Source organism: Penicillium vulpinum (genome assembly GCF_028829585.1).
Source record: "Penicillium vulpinum strain IBT 29486 chromosome Unknown utg000001l_segment0_segment0, whole genome shotgun sequence".
Lineage (NCBI taxonomy): Eukaryota > Fungi > Ascomycota > Eurotiomycetes > Eurotiales > Aspergillaceae > Penicillium > Penicillium vulpinum.
The window spans coordinates 3,978,874-3,996,512 of NW_026643241.1; the positions used below are offsets into that span (position 1 = coordinate 3,978,874).

Here is a 17,639-nt window from a genome sequence, read left to right on the forward strand (position 1 = left end):
TGATCTAATATAGGCCGTATACGAATAGCCACAGAAATGTTCGAGCAGTTCGCCACGTCTTTATTCTCAGTTGTGGTCGGTGGCTGTGGCACAAAACGCTGCACGAGAGACTGATATCGCGATACATTTGCTAAGAGATATTGCTCCATTGTCATCGGCAATTGATTTTCGGTGGCAGTAGAACAGGAAAAAACGAAAAGCGACAGGCCCTCTAGGTAAGGAAGGGTCTTTGAGCAGAAGACACAAAGAATGTCATTAGGTTTGCCTCAGGGGCTCTACTCTGGAGGCACTGCGCTTATGGCTGGAAATAGCGGTGAGCAGGTTCTGTTTGTGACAGTTCATGGATATTCTCATGGATGTTTTATCAAGGATTAAGAGGCACCCGCTACCCACCTATTGGCAACTAAATCTTCATGTCCATTCGCCAAATTTGTATATTTTGGCCTCATAGATAGTAGATGTCCTCCAACCCAAGACAAGGGGAAAGAGAGAAACACAGGACATACGTTATGCAGAGTAGTCGAACGGGGGAAAATCAAGGAAAGGAAAAACTCAAGTAACATACGTAACGATATAATTGGAATGAAGAGCATCGGTATAAGAGAGCTATGATGAGGGCTGATCTTGGCATCGGTTGGAATGGGGGGATCATAGGTGACGCCCTGCCAAGTTTGCTGCACCCCAACCTTTTTTAACCCCTTTCTTCATTGGTTATAGTAAACATAAAGGCGTTATAAACTATATGGAGTATTCCGTGGTCGAGATTTACGCAGCAGTCAACAGTTCTTGGACAAACAAGGAGAGAAAAAGGATCAGAATGCTTTTTATTCATAGCCAAACTGAACCCCTATATGTCTCGGATGAGAGCTGATCTTACCTTGGAGCCTGAGGCAAACTAACACCGGACATTTAAACAACAATTTTCTTTCACGGGTCTAGCCAAACAATCAATCCATCGACTGATCATCTGATCGGCTTCGCACGCATCTTCGTCACCCTCCTCAATTGGTATTTGGATTTGAAACATATCTCATAAGGGGAAGTTATATTGCAGTTATGACCCCACTGTCAATCTGATAGACTTCCGGGATCTGCTCACCCACGGCAAGATCCGTATACGCAATCAACCATATGGTCAGAGCGAAGAATGCAGGAGGTGAGGAGATAGCTCAGCAAACGATGCGTCATGGGGACTATTGGAGTAACATATTTAAGTTGAAGTGATTCTTAGAGATCAATAACATTAACTCGACATATGTTCATTACACTCATCGTAGCTTTACGTACCTCTACTCCTTGTCATCCATCTTTGCTTCCCTACCTTCGCTTTTTCCATCTTGCTTTTGGGTACATTGACCCAAACGCTTATCCTCACTATGCTCGTGGTACACACTAGCACTTCCAGCCTCTGTACAGAGCACCGGAAACCAGCAGCACCACCAACTTCACCTGCTGTGACAAGACCACTTTTCAACAAGCTCGATACCATTCGCCAGATTGAAGAGGCTCACATCCTCCATTTGTCTCGCCAAGTGGAAGTTGGCAAGACATTATTTCCTGACGAAAAGATCAGTCTACACTCCGTCGCAGGTGGTGGTGTGGCTGCTCTCACTACACCTGATCTCGGCCAGCAATTAAACCGCACACTTGGCCTTGGCATGAAAGGACAAGTCACCGAGGATGATCTTTCTGATATCGAGGATCTCCATGCTAGGGCGAATCTGACCCCTTCTATTTTGCTCTGCCCCTACGCCGACCAAAGCGTGCTTGAAGCCCTCGCCACACGAGGCTATGTGGTTGACGGATTCCTCAATATCTATGCTCGGTCTCTACAAGGAATCCATGTTGATTTTGACCCAAACGTGGATTTACCGGCTGAGTTTCCGTTCGGATCCAACATGCTTGTCTGCCGAGCCCCGGCCAATGATACCGCGGTGGGGACATTTGTCCGCGCCTCGGTTGCTGGATTCAAAGGCGACGGCCGCTCAGATGAGGTCTTACGGAGTTTAGCAGAGACAGCAACGTTGAGAACCGATACCAATTTGTATTTTGGCAAGATTGACGGGAGAGTCGCCGGGTGTGGGGCTATGGCGTTGATGGAGACAAAATACGGCCGTGTCGCACATCTCTACATTGATAGTACGACGCCACATTTCCGCGGCCGTGGAGTTCAACAAGCATTAATCCGGGCTCGGCTCATCGATGCCAAACGCCTAGGATATGACTTTGCTACAATTCATGCTAAGCCGGGGATTGGAACAGGCCGAAATGCAGAGAAAGAAGGGTTTGGACTTGCCTTTACCAAGCCGATCCTCACCAAGCGATCGACTTGAGGCGGATGAGGTCGACTAGTATGGCCGACTAGACCCATTTCCATTTTCATTTTCAGGCGCTTCTGTTTCCCTCGTATCCTTTTGTTGTTTTAAGATTTCAATCCCTGTGCAAGGTCTCTAGAGTTGCTTTTACCTATCAAAGCTGGTTGTGTATATACTTAATAGTCCTTGCGTATATTCATGAATGTGCCTCGTAGCCATCGCCTTTTACCCCCCCCCCTCTCAGATATCAACTCCTCAACTATATCCTCGCTGCTAATATATGTCAATCAGAACATAGCCTTTTAGAGTTGAAAAATAAGATCCTTAGCTTTGTACAGGGGTGATGAAGGGTGGGCGTGTCTACTCCTAGAGGACTACTGGGAAACGTCTAGTGTCCTGGCGAATAACTTTTGAATAACGAGCCCCAGTACCTCGAATACTCTTATCTCACACTTTTTAAAATGCTAATTAGAAATCTCATTACCTCTTTCATGGGGGTACGTTAGTCCTGCTACCCGTGTGAAGAATCAGATTGGAGGTGATCGACGTTGAACTAGAAACAACTTTAGCGTAGGTCACCTGTCTTACAGCCGCAGGGTCCCGCGTCAATCAATGATCTTCTGTGGCTGACGGACCGCTCGCCCAGGTGTGGATATGAAGCTTTTCTTCTGGAAAATGCAAAATGCCGAGAGATTGGAATTCATCATCACGTTGCGTGACGGTTGCGGCGTTTGAAGATCAGCAGGGGTGCTGATCAATTATTCCCTTGATCTACATGGAAGTTGACGTGGCCATTTCCATTGGACCACAATAAATGGCCATGTGGATAAATATTGATGTGGAGAATTCTCAAAATCGATCAAGACTAGGGTGGAGTCGAAAATCAATAATATCACGATTGACGATATATACGGAGTTATGGCACAGAACACAGTATCATAGATGCAAAACGTTAATAATTTAAGTTTGATCGACAGACCAGGAGGCATCAAGTAACAAGGTACTAAAGTAATTACGTGCGGGTTTGACGTATACTCTAGCAAGGGATCGGACATCGGAATGCCCTATAATGACATCAGTATCCAATTTGAGTGTAAAAGGACTATTGTATATAGACTAGAGAGGCTTAGCTGCTCTTTTGGTACTACTATTCCTTCGTGTCTTATACAAAATTCGTTCAATTTGACCTTGAAAAATCGACGCCAATCTAGAAAAGGTGTATATTTTCCCAAACGGCACTGCTGCAATCTGATGATGAGCGGCGAAACCAAGTCGCAGGATGCGAGGATTGCTAAACTGGCGCCCGGCTCTTCTTGTTCATCAGAGGGTGCATCATCAAACTCTAGTCTGCTGAAAGTAGCAGACTGGAATGGCCCCGACGACCCCGAAAAACCAATAAACTGGTCTCGAAGCAAAAAGAACAAAGTTCTCGGCTCAGTCTGCATGATGCGTTTCACAACGTACGGCGATTTCTTGCTCAATTTTGGGCGCCGGCGACGAAAAGGCTAACGTCGGTTCCTAGTCCACTCGCATCTTCAATGATGGCTCCAGCATTGCTACAAATTGAAAACGAGTTCGAAGGCACATCCTCCATGTTGATGAACTTTGCAGTATCTATCTACGTTAGTCTCACTGAAACCCTTCTCTGCCTCTCTGGGGACATTCTTTTACTAACATAGTATCTTCTACAGATTATTGGGTTCGGAATAGGGCCCCTGCTACTAGCACCGCTATCCGAGATATATGGTCGAAATAAAATATACCACGGCGGCAACGTTTTATTTACAGTCTGTACAGCATGCTGTGGACTTTCACCCAATGCAACATCACTTCTGATATTTCGGTTGCTTTCTGGCATAATGGGAGGTGCCCCATTGACAAATGGCGGTGGAACTATTGCAGATCTGGTTCCTGTGCACGAGCGAGGGTTGTGAGTGTATTGTTTCTGGCCAGTAGCTATTTTGGTCTTTGAGTTTCCATGACTAATATGGCTCTCGCTCCTAGTATTATGAGTGTCTTCAGTCTCAGCATGTTGCTTGCTCCAGTCCTGGGACCTGTGGCCGGTGGGTTCATATCCCAGGAAGCCGACTGGAGATGGATCTTCTGGCTTTTGACAATTCTGGTATGTGATTATACTCTATATCAATTTTGCTCTTATTCTGATTATAGTCATCATTATCTAGAGTGGTGTTACCACTCTTGTTGGATTTATCTTCTTACGCGAGACATATGGTCCAACGCTTCTCGAACTGAAAGCTGCCCAGATACGGAAACAAAGCGGAGACCCAGACATTCAATCCGCAGCTAAATCAGCACTACCATTTCAGCAACTATTTTTGCTGGCTATTATGCGTCCCATGAAGCTCCTCTGCACAAGCCCAGTCAGCATCGTTATGGCACTTTATATGGGTCTCATCTACGGCATCATATACCTCTTGTTCACCTCATATACAGCGGTATTCCAAGAACAGTACGGATTTAGTCAAGGGCTTGCAGGGCTTACATACCTTGGTATGGGACTTGGATGTACCATGCAACTATTTCTAGGCCACTGTAGTGATAAAATTCACACAAAGCTAACAGCGCGTTACGGCATAGAGAGAGCAGAGTCAGTCCATCTACAAGTTTGAGCTCACTTCAATTACTCATGCTAACTTATTACATTGATCTAGATATCATCTCCTGATGTTAATTCCCGCTGCCGTCTCGCTGCCTACTGGACTCGTCATTTACGGCTGGACAGCGCAATATCGCGTTCATTGGATTGTTCCTATCATAGGCACATTTTTTATTGGAGTTGGCTTCTCAAGTTCAATGGTGAGATTACTCTTTGCTTCTAAATTTGAGCCCTAACTAATGCGAAATTTTCTATTCATACAGACTAGCGTGCAAACATATTTAGTCGGTGCTTTTACCGCATACTCTGCTAGTGCTCTTGCCGCGAACAATCTCGTCCGTAGTCTGATAGGTGGTGTCGTGCCCCTGTCTGGCCCAGAAATGTACGGCAAGCTTGGGCTTGGCTGGGGAAATACACTGTTAGCCCTTCTGGCTTTGATATTTGGACTTGCTCCGCTGTGGTTCTATAAGACCAAGGAAAAAGAAATCGAGAGCAAGGCTATACCTGTCTAATATATACCGCAAAAGCTTTCATTGATTCGCCCCTCATATAAAAATGTTCCACTTCCCGATATATTACCCACACGCTAGTAGAACCGGCTTGGGGAGTAGTTGAAAGTGTAGCTGCACTACAGGCCGACGATATTTTTCATGAGATCAACGGGTAGTAGAGGATCACTTCCTTCAGGCCATTTGGTTGTATTGAGAAGATGGCACGCTTGTAGTGGGTCCTTGAGGTAGGTACCTACCGAGAGTAGCGGGTTCGTATGTGGATAACCGTCAATTTTCGTCAATCGGGGGCGGTCCTAGCATAAAATCGCGAGCAAGCCATATCAATTAGAGGTCACTCGTCAAAATAGGCCTATCGCACGCACAAAATGCAGCTGAAAATTTGGAGAACAAAGCGCGATAAGAGACCCAGTAAGCGACCTCACCATCGAATTTTACCGGGTTTTTAAAAAAATTATCATCCAATACCTAGAGCCCGAGGAAGAGGAGATGTACGGGCACACAACCTATCAACAGCGGGAAGCAGGAACCGGGAAGCGCAGTCAATTACATTGCAAGATAATAGGAAACTGGAGGGAAAATAATAAACAGAGAGGAAGAAGCAAACAAGCAATAGACAGCCTCATGGACCAGGCACCAACGACCAGGCAATTGTCAACCGTGTGCCAACATTCGCCAGGTATTTATAACCGGGGGATCCGAATCCAGCCAAGATTCGAAGATATCACCGTAAATGTCGACATTATGATCCGGAGAAGTGAAGGTAATGCTATCTTCAGTTCGCTCGGACTCGCTAAGATCGGTGTTGATCTTTTGGAGTGTTTCGGCGACGAGGATTATGGATTGTTCAGGAGCGGGGTTCTGGGAAAACCGCAGATAGATGACAGTCATGATGAGTAGAATCGGTGTATTTTCTAGTTTCTTGGTAGTAAAGGTCGCTTTTGAAGTTGGAGATAGTCGGTCGGGCGGCTAAGGAGAAAGATCGAAGAAGTCCAGCAACTAGGCAGATTCTGATCTAGAAATAACCGGTTTCTTATCGCATCGGAAATAACAAAAGAAAGAAAGAAAGAAAACGAATCCGCAGGCTGTCTTGGATGACAAATGCTAGTCTACCTAACTATATATAACCTGTTTTTCATTGAATCAGAGGAATCACACGGGACGTGATTTCATTTATTGATCAATATTTTTTGTGAGGCAATCTAACTCGTCTCTTCCTATGAAAATTGTCTATTGAATGATTTTTATGGATGAGTTTTTTATCCAGTCCGATATAGCCCATAAAGCCCTTACCAGGGCGGCCTAGGTGATTCCGACTGGACAAAACTTGAATGAACAGCAATCGAGTGATTGTGGCCATCCTCGGAGACGGAGTCATTTGAAGGATGCATGCCTCCATTGGGATCAACAGTGACGTAGTTGGTTAGTCCGATTTCATCGTCGTTTGCGCACTTTTTCAGTTGATCTAACCCGTAGTCAAATGTTGGTCCACGGTTGTTGATTTTATTTCCCTTTTGGAGACCCTGCCCCGAACCACTGAGTCCTTCTGGTCTTTCCGAAGAAATGCCAGTGGTCCTTTGTGAATGCAAACTTGATAATATTGACCGATGAGCCAGTCGAGCAAGCGGTGCAAGATGGGGCAGACAGGCACAAACTACTGCGACAGATGGCTCAATGGTTGACCAGATGAAGACAGGTCCCATCAGCCAAGTCACATCGACGGCTTTCATAAATTCAGAGAGAAAATAGATTCGCACGATGCTGGCAACGAAAACACTGGAATGATTATAGCTCAGCTCCGTTCATGGAACAAGGGAAAGAAGAAGGAAGGGGACCTACAAGATTCCCACGGCCATAATGCCACAAATCGCTAATTTCTTCCGCAGCGTCATTTGGAGCTTAGCGATTCGCGGAAAGGGGATGATTAAAATGATCAAATCATTCAGCATATTCAGAATGCCTAACGCGAGGAAGAATTGGTTCACATTGATGCATTTCCCCTTCGTGCCGCCGAATTGTGTCCAAAAGTGGGAGACCGGTTTGCAAGCATTACCCATGGTGACCCAAATGATGACAGGATAAGAGATTGTGAGGAAGGAGCCAAAAACCAGAGCCACTTTCAAAGACTGTTCCAATGGGGAAAAGACCCGCGCATAGAAAGCAAGAATGGAGAGTCTGGTGCAAGTGCAGGCCGAGGCATAAATGAAAGTATAGGTGAATAGTAGCTGAATAAAGCTGGATTAAAATAATGTAGCGTGCCTTTAAGGGAATTCTCTTACTCTGTATAAGTCCATCAGTTCTCCCAGCTTGATTGCCCAGATGTGTTTTCCTGCACCAGTAGTGCCACCTAGATACACCGTCGGCCCGTTAAACGGTTGTCTTTTGCAGGAAAATTCGGTTCTTACCCGCGACACTTATTCCAGTGGTAGCGCATATGAAGCTCTTTGAGAGAATACAGTTAGTAAATGCGATCCGAAGGCTAAATGTTAACTCACTAATGCCGCAATGATTGCCCAGTCATCCGTCATAAGGGCATTTTGGAGAACAATTCGAGCAGTAAATCGTAATATCACAAACACAGTAGCGAGACAGAGCATTGCAATTACCACGCCATTGTTAACAGATACCTCACTGGCAGTGAGGTCAATATTCGACGGGGCCGGCCCAAAGACAGCGAGAATGGCCGGGTCCACATTCATAGCAGTATGTGCGTATGTGATGGGAGAAACTTCACAGCATCGAACTGAGATGCTTGCCAGGACCAGCTCTTAAATTTGCGAACCAAATGAGACAATGCCTGTCGCTATCATGAATTCTCTTCGCCGGCCAAGGAAGCAAGAAACTTCACCCCTGAACCTACGACATAAGTACGCTGCAGAGAAACACCTTACCACATGAAGATATTGCCTAGAGAATAAAACCAAATTGCCCACAGGCTCATTCCATGACAGGTGATCGGCGTCCGCTAAAAAACGCTGATCCTACCAATAAAGTGCGTTGATAGTCAAAGAATTACCGGAAATGATGGAGTACATTAACATCCGGTGTCAAGGAAGCGGGCCATTGTAGCATTATTAGGATAGTCCATGCCACTAGGGCTCTAGAGCCAAAACCTGCGGCGCTAGGTTATCTAGCAACTTGCCAATGCTAATAATATAATATATTGAGACGGAAATTGTCTGATAATATAACAATTATATTAGCAAAGGTACTATATATGATGTCCAAATAAAAAACAATCAAAAAAAATAAGAGCAAATTGAGTACCTGAGTATATTATTTTACACAATCGACAACCGTGCTATCCGCGCTATATTTTAGTGAAATTACGACGTTGCGTCCCACATGGCGCTAGACCAGCATCTTCATCCTTAATGGAGATGCCTAACAATAGATAGTCATTGAGCCCTCTTAACCAACTAAAATATCACAGTTTTATTGTAAAGGACTAGTTTCAGTCGCTGATAATTTGTAAAATTGTACTTTGTACAAGTGTTAAAGTAGAGCCTATACAGTATTCCCGTTGATATAATCTCTTTTTATCCCTCTCGTGGTTTAAAAATCCCTATCTCTCCTTTTGCAAACCTCATTTTTCAGGTATCTCAAATCAATCGATTCAACATGAGCTCTGTTATGAATGAGCAACCGATTCCTGAGCTTACAGCTTTGGAGCGTATCGGGCCCAAGGGCTATCTTCGTTATGTATTTCCCTTTCAGCTAAATGACGATTGTGATTTGGAGGAAGCTGTTCGGGTACTCCAAGCCGGGTACCAAGCTCTCATAGGACGAATTCCAGAGGTCGGATGCGAAGCCGTTCCCGATGGTGATTCAAAGCAAAAGGGTGTGATGAGATTTGAGAAACAGGCAAACGAACACGCAGCACACATCGTGGTCAAGGACCTGCGTGAGTCCTTTGGAGCTGATTATGCGGAATTGAAAGATAAATCCTTCCCCGTGGCCTCCTTCGACGCCGATACTTTCTGTCCCCGATCTGTCTGGCCTTCAGCTGAAGAGCGACTGCCAATCTCAATTGTGCAGGCCAATTTTATCCGGGGAGGGTTGATCTTAACATGGTGCATCCTCCACATGGCCGGAGACGGTTCAACATTCTATACTTGGACAAGCATATGGGCAGAGGAGTGTCGCCGGGCTCAGGGACTGAGCATCGTAGATCCCATTCGACTTCCAGAGGCCATCTGGAAAGATCGCGAACAAGTTATGAAACCATCCGGCAAGAATGCTGGAAAGCTCGAAGATCATCCAGAGTATACTCTGCTTCCTTTCACACCTCCGGGAGCCCCGCCAAAGATGACTTCCTTGAGCCATCGCGGCCAAGTGTTCTATTTCTCCCCTGAATCTCTGGTAGCACTTAAGGCAGACGCATCCCCAGCCAATGCGACCGAGCCATCCAGTCAAAAATGGATCTCAACTAATGATGCTCTTGCGGCGCTACTCTGGCGTACAGTGATGGCAGTACAGTCTCCTCTGGAGACCCTGGAGGGTGACCCTGTGTCTGTTTACAATATTGCAATTGATGGGCGGCAGCGAACAGATCCTAAGATACACCCAGATACATTGGGATGTTTCCTGGAGTATGTTGCAGTCTCGTTGCCTGTCCGCAAAATACTTAGCACGCTGAATTTGGCTGATCTGGCGACGGAGATCCGCAAGGCGATTCTGCGCGCCGACGACCAATTTACGGATGACGTGGTGGCTCTTGTGGACCAACTTGAAGACGTCGATCGGCTGGCACCTACCGCATTTTTGGATGTCCCCGGCTTCAACTGTGTGCTAACCTCATGGGTGAACTTCAAATTGTACGGGTTGGAGTGGGGACCGCTGCTAGGAAACAATATTGAGGCTGTACGAGTGCCCCATCTTGGTTGCATTAACGGCTGTCAAGTTGTGCTCCCGGTGTTACCGAATGGTGGTATGGAGATCCTTGTCGGCGTGGAAGGTAGTTCCTTGGACCGATTGCTGAATGATCCATTATTCACGAAATATGGTGTTGCTAGGTAGACTCTTCATGAATTGAGAGGGCAACCAATTGTAAATATCACAGAATATCCTTACGAACATATAATTTACCCACTATTGGCTTTATTTCTTCCACTTCACAGTTCAAGTTCCAACAGCCAAACCCCTTGCGGCACCATTTTTCTAGGCAGGATTTTGTGATTGTCGTAACATGCAAGCATCAAGAAAGTCCGCTGGAAGCAATGTAAGGCACGGATCCTTTTCTGAGACTGACAGTAGACTCACTACTATACCACGGCACTATTTACTATACCAAGCTATGGTCTACGCCCGAGTAGCAGTACTAGAACGGAGGTGGTCCGTTTTAGGGATAGTCGTCCGGGTCCTTAAGTTTTGAAGTCGAGCATGCTTTTCGTAGTAAACATTCTGCTATCAGTAGATGGCTATAAATGGGACTTTAGCTATATATAAAGAATGTGTGTGCTATTCTTCCGTCTATGTTAGAGGAGACCAAACTAGAAGAGAGAGGAGAATATGAAAACTCTTTCACATGATAGGCGCTAAGCTAAACGAAGCAAGGAGTGGAAGATAGAACGAAGCAGGAAAGGAGAATAAGAAGGATATCAAGACGGCGCAGCGAATAAGAGGAAGAAGACGCAAGATAGAAGGCCAGAGGACGAATGCGGCGACGAAATTATTTGACATCCATCTTATCATCTGTCTCAGGGATATAGTCGAAGATCAGGTCAGACTCCCCTGATCCTTGTTGTGTCTGGCAAGATATACATTTGGAGGCGGAGGCCGCTTTCTCCATCATATAGACTAGCAGACTAAGCACTTGTTCGAACCCATTTCCAACGACACCGACTGGTTTGATTAACCACTAGTAAATATTAGAATCAGGGTTACTGATACGATTTAGATATACTTACCCGAGACTCATTGTCGAGCTTTCTAAATATAAAATTCATAATATCGGTGGAGATACCGTAGACGGTGGTATCTGTCTTACCAAGATTGGGATTGGACATAGCGTAGATATAGGGAATAAAAATCACAGAAGGCTGCGGGTGGTCGAAGAGAAGAGAGATGAAAATGGGAAAGAGAAATGGGGTAGGCGAGTTCAGATTGGTAGATCCAATTTATTTATTAAGTTTGTACGGAAGCAATTCAGATATCAGCAAAGCCTATGACGTCTCCAGGGCTGCAAGATAATAATACAGCCGAATCCCCCGCCATTTCCCTAGGCTGGATATTGTGATTGTCGAAATATGCAAGCATCAAGAAACTTTGCTGGAAGCAATGCGAGGCGCGGGTCCTTTTCAGGAACTGAGAGGAGGCTCACTGCTGTATCATGGTACGACGAGCTGAAAGTAAGCCAAAGGGACTTTTCAGGTTCGAGCTCAAGAGATGGACGCGGGTAGTATGGATCGTTTTCGAAAAATGATCCTACGAGATGATTTATCAACTCATCTGGCCTTTCAAGTCCCCTCTGTTCATTCCATATGTTGCATAAATTGAAATCGAGAACCCAGATGCGAGTGGTTCGACGTTCAAACTTCGCACGTATCATACTCTCCAGATCTGTGTGGGGGGGCATCTTGGTAACCTGTTCTATGCTGAGCCCCAATGAACGCGAAATATCCTGGGTGTAAGTTCTCTCGCCTTCACTGCCTAGCACGAATTCGACGTCATAACAATCAACGTTCGCCGACCAATGCATAATTGCCAATGTCTGTCCAATAGCTCTAGCATAATGTTGGATTGGGAGATTGAGTTCGATCATTTGATCTAGGCATAGATTGAAGTTTCTGAGAGTGAAGTTCGGTGGCGGCAGCTCATTTACCCCACGGCGACGGCCAAGATAGATACGTGCTAGACAATCACGGTTGGTATCATGAGACATGACCGCGGCTTGTAATGGTGTAGGACAATATACGTCAATCAGAGCTTTTCGGGCAAGCTTAGGCAGCGGGAATATCCGCTCTGTGATCAAGGCCATTGTCGGAAGGGGGAAAGGAAGTTTCGATTGGGGAAAAAGATCGAGATGCCCATCCCACCATTTGCTGTTTGTTTTCGGCACATATGAGAAAATCCGAGGAACCCGTACCTCCACCGATTGCTGATTCGTGAATGCCTGGTAGACCGCGAAGTGTGCTTGAAAGTCTTCCCAGAGGGCGTCTTCGAATGATGGGCGGGCGATTTTGACGACGTAAGCACGGCCCGGCCGCTCGAAAACAATGCCACATTGGCCAAAACCAATGCTGCGAAACCCAACAGAAGCTGTTTTTTGTGAAGCGTTGAACAGTGTGAGCGATGGTGAGGTTGAAACCATAGAACTTGGAGATAGAATACGGCTTAACACTTCGCGCGGTTCAGTATAAATAAGGTGTGACTCTAATTCGAGTTCTTCATTTCGTAAAGAATCGAATAAGGCGGATAATTGGTTCGTAAGTAGGGTCGGTGGGATGGTGGAGCCACCAGACTCATCACTGCTCACTTGGTTGCGACGATTCATTGTGGCGATCAGGTTGAGAAAAGGAGTCCAAATGAGCAAAAAGGCGACCGTAAGTGTGAAGGCGGCACAGCTGCCGAGGTAGAAGCCCCCCAGGTGGTTAAAACTAAAGTGAAAGTGAAGGTAGAGATGAAGAAAGGCTTGGAAGGTGACGGTGGTGATTCCTGACGGAACGAGGTCTCGGCCTAGGTACGACTCCTTCCCGGGCAAGCTCTCCTGAGGACGCTGAGGGTGCTCCTTTGAGGTGAAGGGAACACTTGCACGAGGATATAGAAGTATCTGTGAGAGGGAATAGAAGATGGGTAAGATGCTCTCTGATTCTTAAGAAATGAGATTTACTATACACACTACTACCTACATACGTACTAGTATGTAGTATGTACCCGTTTAAACTACTTCGGGAGGCGCTTCTTGGCAACCGTAACGTATTAATTCCCTCAATGACACAAGTATCACCTGACTGTATATACACTTAGCCTAGGATAAAAACATGTCATAGATGAAGACTGCGAACTCTTTTTTAGATGCAAGTAAACAATGAGCAAAAGGGGTAAGAGCAAATTAATTATCTTGGGAAACCAGACACCGGGATTGATTCGGCATTCGGATTGCTTTAGGTGCGCTACATATTTGTGAAATTTTGTTTGATGGTTGCGACCATCCGAAGCATGTTCTCAAAATGTGCCTTGGTAGTTTTTGTAGTGCTTTTACAGTAGCTTTTGTAGTAGCTTTTGTAGTAGTCTTTGCAGTGGTTTCTGCAGTAGTTTTTGTAATAGTTTTTGTAGCAGTTTTTGAGTGTGTAGTAGCTTTTATAGTATTAGTGAGTAGGCAACGTCAACAGAGATGATGTTCCTGGGATCGGTAAGTATATGGTGTACCAAAAAATGCATGAAGTGCCTCCATGATGACAAGCTGACAATTGTTATATACCACAGTCGCAGGGGGTAAGTTAGTCAATAACTCATCCTCAAAATGCAAAGCTTTCTCCGAGTCCAGATTGCCTAGAGCAGTCCAAGGCCCTGCTAGCAGATCTCGCTCCTTGTCTCATGAAAAGGCCCAACCAGGTCTCCATGACCGTTTGATTAACATGCCACGTACTTCCTGGGATGACCATCAAGCCCCCCTTCCTCCCATGACCAAGCCCCATCTTCTCAGTTCAACCCGATCAACAAAAGCGAGACGACAAAGAAAAAGGTACGATAATAGAGAGTATAGAGACAAACTATTGACTTCCATGCCCTTCAGTGTCTAACGGGATAACGCCAGATGCACAACTTCCCCGAGAAATTTGTTCTCACGTCGCCAGGAGGATCCCCGAGCAAGCGAGCTAGTATCCACTCTGATAACGTGCTCCCTTAAAACATGCCTTTCAGACTTCCAGCCCAATCCCCGCCACCTTCCAAGGCACAGAGTCTACCTAGTATGGATGAATCCTCCAGTGAACCAATCGACGAATAACTTGCTCTCTCTTTCTTTATCGACGATAGATTGCTCTCTGTTTCTTTCTTGGAAAAAAAAGTTCGAAAAAAAAAGGGTTGACTCTCGAAGTAGATTGAGTGATCAATCACACATATCTTACGCCAAGACCGGTCATTCATCAAGATCGGGGTCTTCTGGGGCTGTTCCCGTTGTCCCAGAAGATCCAACAGCCATCAGCTTTGACCTCTACGTGGTGCTGTTGACTAGTAGCCTTTCCGGTGAAGCCAACGCAAGCTGCTACCGGCACCTGCCTTGTCACATGCCTAGTCCGAGGGACTGACCTGACACAGGACCTGATATGGGAGTAGTATACATGTTGTTAGAAAAAGTAGGAAGTACATATAATTCCTAGAAAAGGCCAGTTGCGAATACTTGATATATGTCACCTCTTTGCGCTCCTCGTATACCAGTTTTGCAAAGATCCAGTCGATACATTATGCAGATGCACTAAGACTAGACCAAAGGAATGAAGCCGAAATCGAGTAACTGGGCGGTCCAAAAGATTCTCCTTCTGTAGTCAATGAGATCTTAGCTAGTTCAGACCAGTTAGGATTAAATAAAACCGAACTTTCTGCGGTGCAAGATATCGGTGTAGTTGCTGTACGTCTTCCATGGCAAGAAAGAACAATATGATGATCGAATTATCCCGAGATTTCTCCGGAAGATACCAAGTGTCACCCAGAGCTACTAGTATAGAAGAGAAAAATACCAGGAAAGGAAAGAGAGAAATAAGGTCTAAAATAATAACCTGAAATTGGACTAGCAGTAGCGTCATGTTGGCTCACTTCTTCTCCTCACCCGGACCCTTTCCTCTTTTCACAAACTCTCTCACCACGTTGTCGGTCATCGTAAATACATTGCTATTAAAATTATCCCAAGCCATGCTGCAGAACCAGTTGATACTGCCAACAGAGAATACCGCGCCACCTCCCGAGGTTTCATAATATACCAAGTCACTTCTGACCATGTCACAAGTGGAACCGAGAGTATCCACCATGGGGAACATGGAGTCCTCGTTGAACAGTCCAAAGGAATCATCATGCTGTTGACTTCTTCCCAGTAATACCGCATTGGAAGGTGTGCCAAGCGCATAATCCAGGCGATCAATCTCGTCGCCGCTGGCACCGCCACCAAAGCCATGTTCACCAAGCGGCTGAGTTGCGTCGATGCCTTTGAAGATCCAGTTATATTTCGGGTCCTGTGCATATTTCAAATCGATATCATAAGGCTTTCCGGGTCCAGTACCGAACGCACATGGCCCAATGCCCCACAGGTAGTTGGGAGCACGACCACGACTGCGCCAGAGTCCTCCGAGGGTTCCGGTGAGACTGTGCATGCGTTCTCCGGCAGGGAATGTGACGGACCGGCAGCCCTGATCACCCTTCCGAACTTCAAGGCGATGAGGCCGATCACTGACAACATCAGCGACCCAGTAGAACCCGTTGCCGCCCAAGTACATCAAGTTACCCCCTGACTTCGCAAATGAGCTGAAAGCGTCCAGAGAAGTAATAGAGTGGTATTCAGGGTGACATCCGGTGATGAGCGTTTCATATTGCTTGGTTGCTTCATTGCCTCTAATGCTCAAGCAGTGATCGGTGATAACATCATAAGGAATTCCCGAACGTTCCAGGTAGCTAACCATGAGAAGATCAGCGCTGAACTCACGAGGCCGGTCCAAGGCCCAGTGTACGTATCCCGGTCGGAGATTGAGGATCGGTCGCAGCGCACTGGAGAATGCATTGGGGGAGCCGTCCGTGTGAACATCATAGGCCGAGAGACCCAAATCCGGTCGCCGGGACAGAGTCTCATAGTACGTGTTGCCTGGCCCGATAGTAACTCCATCCGGAGTTGTCATCGCTGACGATTTGGTCTCATCGTACATGCGCTCATTGGCATACGCGAGATATGTGAATGTTGTGAGAACCAAGGCCACTTTTGCCGTGGAATTCTTATTAGGTCGGACGAAGAATGTGATCATGTCGCTTGTTCCGTCAGCGCACTTGACTTCAACGGCATATGCACCGGAGCGAGCTGTTGAGGGGATAGTAATGGTGAAGTTTGTGGACCATTTCGCATCCTCCAGATCATCCTCGTGGAAATGAATGGCTCCATATCCGTACGAAGCCTTGGTCCAGTCGGGCTGAGTGCCATCCCAGTTATATCCCTTCACAGCCCGTGTGGGTGCGTTGATCAAAACACCATGGCGACCGTTTCCAGAAACATCAACGATGCCGTCACTGGAGATCTCCTTGGAGAAGTCATACTTTGCGACCGTGCGCGGTGATGAGCTTGTCAGGGTGAAGGAAGGAGAGTCAATTCGACCATTGTAATAGCATGATGCCTTAGAGCTCTGTTGATCAATGTCCTTGAACATGCTTGCACCAAACATCAACGAATTTGATCCCAAAACCAGAGGTGCCGACAAGGCAGTAGACATCTTTTCGCCATTAGGAGCGGACTCAGCAAGACGGTTCAACTGGTGGATGCTCGAGGTGAACGTGTTGTTAACGATATTGAGGGTGATTTTGAGCCAACGCCAGCGGTTCACAAGAAGCTGGCTCTGGATAACCTGGATTTCCTTTCCTGTGCCGATGAAGAACTCGAGCTTTGAGTTTTTCAAAACGACAGCGAAACCAGTTCGAGAAGATACATCGAGGCAAGATACGAGAGTCTGGCAGTAATAGCCGACGTCAAGCAGGTATGGTTGTGCGTGAAACTCTACTTCGAAGCCCTCTCCAGCTGCAGGTGCCACCTCAGCCCAGGATGGGATAAGAGCATAGGAGCCTGCGCAGGCATCTTGATAAGAACCATCCTCGTGGTGGCCAACGGGGACTTCAGTGATATCCTCAATCACAACGGGGGGAGCATGAGCACCGCTAAAACCTTGAACGAGGCGGACTAGACGGTGATCATATTCCTTTTCGGTGCTTGAAACCTAAAACGGGTTAGCGCCTGGGAAGTACCGAGGTACAGCGATGATCTGGGGAACAGCCCCTGACACTAATACCGTGGGGAAGCAAATCACTTACTTTGATGTCAACTGGGTCTCCAGGAGAAACAATCCAAGGCTGAGCATAACCAATAATTTGTGTGCCTTGATCGGAAGACATGTCTACAAAATCATTTGGTTAATTCAAGATCTTCCTTAGTGTTGGGCCAAAGCGTTGGTCCGAGTGCGAAAGTAGCGCTTACTGAAGGGGAAAAGAGGGGCTGATTGGTTCCTGGTC

General features: G+C 46.3%; 9 protein-coding genes across 9 annotated transcripts; 3 read left to right on the forward strand and 6 right to left on the reverse strand.

Moving 5' to 3' along the window:
- Nucleotides 1-1,376: 1,376 nt before the first annotated feature.
- On the forward strand, nt 1,377-2,333 carry N7479_001434 (GNAT family N-acetyltransferase; the record flags this gene model as incomplete). The annotated part of the gene is made up of 1 exon (XM_057249131.1): nt 1,377-2,333. The coding sequence occupies one exon, from the start codon at nt 1,377-1,379 to the stop codon at nt 2,331-2,333; it is 957 nt and encodes a 318-aa protein (XP_057113563.1).
- A 1,236-nt stretch (nt 2,334-3,569) lies between these two features.
- Nucleotides 3,570-5,444, forward strand: N7479_001435 (MFS transporter; the record flags this gene model as incomplete). Its single annotated transcript, XM_057249132.1, has 8 exons — nt 3,570-3,775; nt 3,838-3,937; nt 4,007-4,245; nt 4,320-4,437; nt 4,499-4,826; nt 4,914-4,923; nt 4,988-5,132; nt 5,196-5,444. The coding sequence occupies 8 exons, from the start codon at nt 3,570-3,572 to the stop codon at nt 5,442-5,444; spliced, it is 1,395 nt and encodes a 464-aa protein (XP_057113564.1).
- Nucleotides 5,445-6,095: 651 nt separating this feature from the next.
- Nucleotides 6,096-6,332, reverse strand: N7479_001436 (uncharacterized protein; the record flags this gene model as incomplete). The annotated part of the gene is made up of 1 exon (XM_057249133.1): nt 6,096-6,332. One exon carries the CDS (start codon nt 6,330-6,332, stop codon nt 6,096-6,098), a length of 237 nt encoding a protein of 78 aa, XP_057113565.1.
- Nucleotides 6,333-6,730: 398 nt separating this feature from the next.
- On the reverse strand, nt 6,731-7,498 carry N7479_001437 (uncharacterized protein; the record flags this gene model as incomplete). The annotated part of the gene is made up of 2 exons (XM_057249134.1): nt 6,731-7,217; nt 7,281-7,498. 2 exons carry the CDS (start codon nt 7,496-7,498, stop codon nt 6,731-6,733), a joined length of 705 nt encoding a protein of 234 aa, XP_057113566.1.
- Nucleotides 7,499-7,808: 310 nt separating this feature from the next.
- Nucleotides 7,809-8,140, reverse strand: N7479_001438 (uncharacterized protein; the record flags this gene model as incomplete). Its single annotated transcript, XM_057249135.1, has 2 exons — nt 7,809-7,883; nt 7,937-8,140. 2 exons carry the CDS (start codon nt 8,138-8,140, stop codon nt 7,809-7,811), a joined length of 279 nt encoding a protein of 92 aa, XP_057113567.1.
- A 922-nt stretch (nt 8,141-9,062) lies between these two features.
- N7479_001439 (Transferase) lies at nt 9,063-10,460 on the forward strand (the record flags this gene model as incomplete). Its single annotated transcript, XM_057249136.1, is given in 2 exon segments — nt 9,063-9,143; nt 9,159-10,460. 2 exon segments carry the CDS (start codon nt 9,063-9,065, stop codon nt 10,458-10,460), a joined length of 1,383 nt encoding a protein of 460 aa, XP_057113568.1.
- A 652-nt stretch (nt 10,461-11,112) lies between these two features.
- N7479_001440 (uncharacterized protein) lies at nt 11,113-11,449 on the reverse strand (the record flags this gene model as incomplete). The annotated part of the gene is made up of 2 exons (XM_057249137.1): nt 11,113-11,301; nt 11,351-11,449. The coding sequence occupies 2 exons, from the start codon at nt 11,447-11,449 to the stop codon at nt 11,113-11,115; spliced, it is 288 nt and encodes a 95-aa protein (XP_057113569.1).
- A 212-nt stretch (nt 11,450-11,661) lies between these two features.
- N7479_001441 (uncharacterized protein) lies at nt 11,662-12,936 on the reverse strand (the record flags this gene model as incomplete). Its single annotated transcript, XM_057249138.1, has 1 exon — nt 11,662-12,936. One exon carries the CDS (start codon nt 12,934-12,936, stop codon nt 11,662-11,664), a length of 1,275 nt encoding a protein of 424 aa, XP_057113570.1.
- Nucleotides 12,937-15,193: 2,257 nt separating this feature from the next.
- N7479_001442 (N,N-dimethylformamidase beta subunit family domain-containing protein) lies at nt 15,194-17,522 on the reverse strand (the record flags this gene model as incomplete). The annotated part of the gene is made up of 2 exons (XM_057249139.1): nt 15,194-17,347; nt 17,442-17,522. 2 exons carry the CDS (start codon nt 17,520-17,522, stop codon nt 15,194-15,196), a joined length of 2,235 nt encoding a protein of 744 aa, XP_057113571.1.
- Nucleotides 17,523-17,639: the final 117 nt, after the last annotated feature.